This window comes from Orycteropus afer, unplaced genomic scaffold (genome assembly GCF_000298275.1).
Source record: "Orycteropus afer afer isolate SDZICR_OR568_19922 unplaced genomic scaffold, OryAfe1.0 scaffold00154, whole genome shotgun sequence".
Lineage (NCBI taxonomy): Eukaryota > Metazoa > Chordata > Mammalia > Tubulidentata > Orycteropodidae > Orycteropus > Orycteropus afer.
In genome coordinates this window covers 6,327,148-6,330,359 of record NW_006921741.1, presented here as the reverse complement: position 1 = coordinate 6,330,359, position 3,212 = coordinate 6,327,148, and the positions used below count along the sequence as shown (strand labels likewise).

The 3,212-nt window shown below is 42.2% G+C and overlaps 1 protein-coding gene across 1 annotated transcript; it reads right to left on the bottom strand.

Annotated features, from left to right (window-relative positions):
- Positions 1-217: 217 nt before the first annotated feature.
- On the bottom strand, positions 218-739 carry LOC103201543 (protein tyrosine phosphatase type IVA 1-like). Its single transcript, XM_007946270.1, has one exon. It carries the CDS (start codon positions 737-739, stop codon positions 218-220), a length of 522 nt encoding a protein of 173 aa, XP_007944461.1.
- Positions 740-3,212: the final 2,473 nt, after the last annotated feature.

Below are 3,212 nucleotides of genomic sequence, written 5' to 3'. Positions count from 1 at the left end.
GTGGTTCAAACCCACCAGCCACTCCTTGGAAGGAAGGTTGGGCAATCTACTTCTGTAGTGGTACTGCCTCGAAAACCCAAGGAGAGGTCACTATGAGTCCGTCCAACTTGATGGCATACAACAACAACAATAAGCCTATATGTTGGCTAATATGTATGATGAATTATGTTCTGTCTCAAGTTCCACTTCTAAGGCAATAGCATCAGGCAGCTAAATTTTATTGAATGCAACAGTTGTTTCTATGACCAGTGGAGTCTTTGAAGTACAGACGCATTTTAGAACAATATTTCTCCAAATACAACAGTTCCTTGCTATTGAAAGCTCCACGCCACTTTTGTCTTATAAATTGTACTGCATCTTCATTTTTCATTCCACCTTCAATTAATGCTAAGGCAACAAGCACTGGAGTTCTCCCAAGACCTGCAACACAATGAACAGCAATACAACAACCAGGTTCTTCACAAAATTTTACATTTATCAGATTTAACCAGTCATCAACAATCTGGCTGGATGGTGATGAGCCATCATCAAAAGGCCAATCCAGAACCTGGATGCCTTCCTTTTCCATAACAGCAGTGTCATAAGATGCTTCACATACTCTTACTGTTGTGGTAACTCCATACTTCTTAAGTTCCTCTATAAATTTGTTCAAGGTTGCATTGGTTGGGTTGTGTGTAATCAGAAATCTCATGTTTCTGTACGTGACTTCCACAGGAGCTGGGCGGTTCATTGGAGCCATGTTAGTTTAAAAAAAGCAACAGGGGTAAAAAAAGAATTTAAAAATTTAAATACAGAAATGATGAAATTAAAAAAAAAAAAAACTGAACCCTACTCTAACATACTCGACTTCAAATTCTAAAGTGCTTCGAATATGAAATTGGAATTAAGACGCACTTCTTCAATTCGGTATGCGCTGAGGTTTACCCCCATCCAGGACAGAACTCTTGTAAAATGTTTCCATGATTTCAACACTTCCGTGTCCAGGTTAAGCGCTTTTTAGGGGCTTCTTGGTGGAGTAGTAATGAATTTCCACAGATCACTTGTCTTCATAAAGGTCGTGCTGTGCCTGACAGTATCTCTACGGCCCTCAGAAATTCCATAAATGTGTGACCAAGAACACCACAAAAAGGAATATGTTTAAAGATTGTGGCTTATACAGCCACTATCGCCGAGGCGACAGAGGCGGCGGGGTGGCAGCAGCTGCAGAGCAATCAGGAATAGAGTCCTCCCAGAGCAGCAGCGCGGCAGCAGCGACGAGACACCAAACTCGGCCGCGTTGTAAAGGGCAAGGAAGAAAGCGCCTCTAACGGAGCCAATATGCACTGGCTGAAGCGCCTTGCGTCACAAACTCTCCCTTTTATAACCATCGTGAGTTCTGACACCACCACCACTCCCTTCTACCTTTGTGGCCCAGCAAGCCAACAGCCAGCCAATGAAGAGGTAGGAGCTCCGCCTCCCCCCGCATACGTCACCACGCGGAGCAATCGCTCATGTGAGCAAGGTCTTGGAGAAGTGCTAGAACCAAACCATCTCTACTTCTCACCAAGAAAGAAGGGGCTGAGGAATCCGGACTTAAAGTTCAAATCCTGGAAGGGGTGAAGAGGGTTTATGGGGTTGGCAGGACATGGTAGCAAGTGTAAGATTCTCATCCCTTGACTGATTTGTATAGCTTTTTCCATCTGTGTCTGTGTCCTTGTGTTTCAGTTACATTCCTTGGGAACAACGTATCACTAGATTTTTTTCCACTCCAGTCTAACTTTTAATTGAAGAACAGCCCGTTTTCATTTAATGTAATCATTGTTTTATTTGGACATACTGTTCTCCTCTTATTTTGTAGTATTTGACCTATTTATATTTTTATCCTTTCTTGATTTCTTTTGGATTAATGCTCCTCTCCCTCATCCACACTTTTTCTCACCTGTTTTGGAAGTTGTCATTGTGGTTAACACATCTTAGTACTTAGCTATAGGTTCTAAATCAAGTGGGTTTAAATAAATTCATTTAATACAACAACCATACGAAGTAGCTACTAGTACTGTTCCTTTGCTAAGGGACTTGACTGCTAACCAGAAGGCCGGCGGTTCAAACCCACCAGCCACTCCTCGGAAGGAAGATGGGGCAATCTACTTCCGTAGTGGTACTGCCTCGGAAACCCAAGGAGGGGTCGCTATGAGTCGGGTCCGACTCGACGGCACATAACAACACAACAACCGTTCCTTTGCAGGCTCTGAGTGGTGCAAGTTATTAAGAGCTCAGCTACTATCCAAAATGTTGATTGTTTTAACCCACCCATAAAAGGCCTGGCAATCTGCTTCTGGAAGGTCACAGCCTTGAAACCCCTATGGAGTGCAATTCTACTCTGAAACAGACAGGGTCACCATGAGTTGAAATCAACAGTAAGTGGTTTTGCTTTTTAATTCCTTTTGTCCTGAAAAAGTGAGACACCGAAAGGTTATGTAATGTACCCAAGGTCACCCAGCTAATAGATGGCAGAACTTAAATTTGAATCCAGTCATTTTGGCCCTGAGTTTCCTTCTCTTCATGATTATACACCTAATTCTATCCTTTAGTTGTCAAATAATTTAGAAAAAGCCAAAAGTTATTCAAAAACTTTACGCACCTCTTAAAGAAAACAAGAAACTCAACATGTTTTAATATTTATATAACTATTAATTAACTCTGAATTCTTTTTTTAGTCCCACAAATTAGTGTGTTTAAATTTACCCAATAACCATGATTGTGAGGGACATTAAGTTCAATTGGCACGACATGATATACAAAAATATTGTTCTACATTTTATTTGTTAGTAGTGACTGGGTCTTAAAAGCTTGCAAGTGGCCTATACAACTATGAAACCAGAAGAACTAGATGGTGCCCGGCTACCACTGTCAACCACTCGGAGGGGGATCTATGTAGGAGATCCTGGATAGAGGGGGAGGACAATGTGGAACAAAACTCAAAATCATTTGAAAAATAAAAAGGAGGTGGGGGGAGGAGACCAGGTTTGCTAGTCTGATAGAGCCTGGTGGAAATACTGAGACTATGGCCCCTAGCTGCCCTTCAGGTCTGGAATTGAACCCATACCTGTGGCTTCCAGCCAAACAAAAGACAGGCATAGGAGTTGAACATTTACCTGAGGTAGATACAGTCCTTGCAGAGAACAATCATGGGAGAAAAAGGGCTGTTTATGCACAGGAAGACAGCTCAGGAG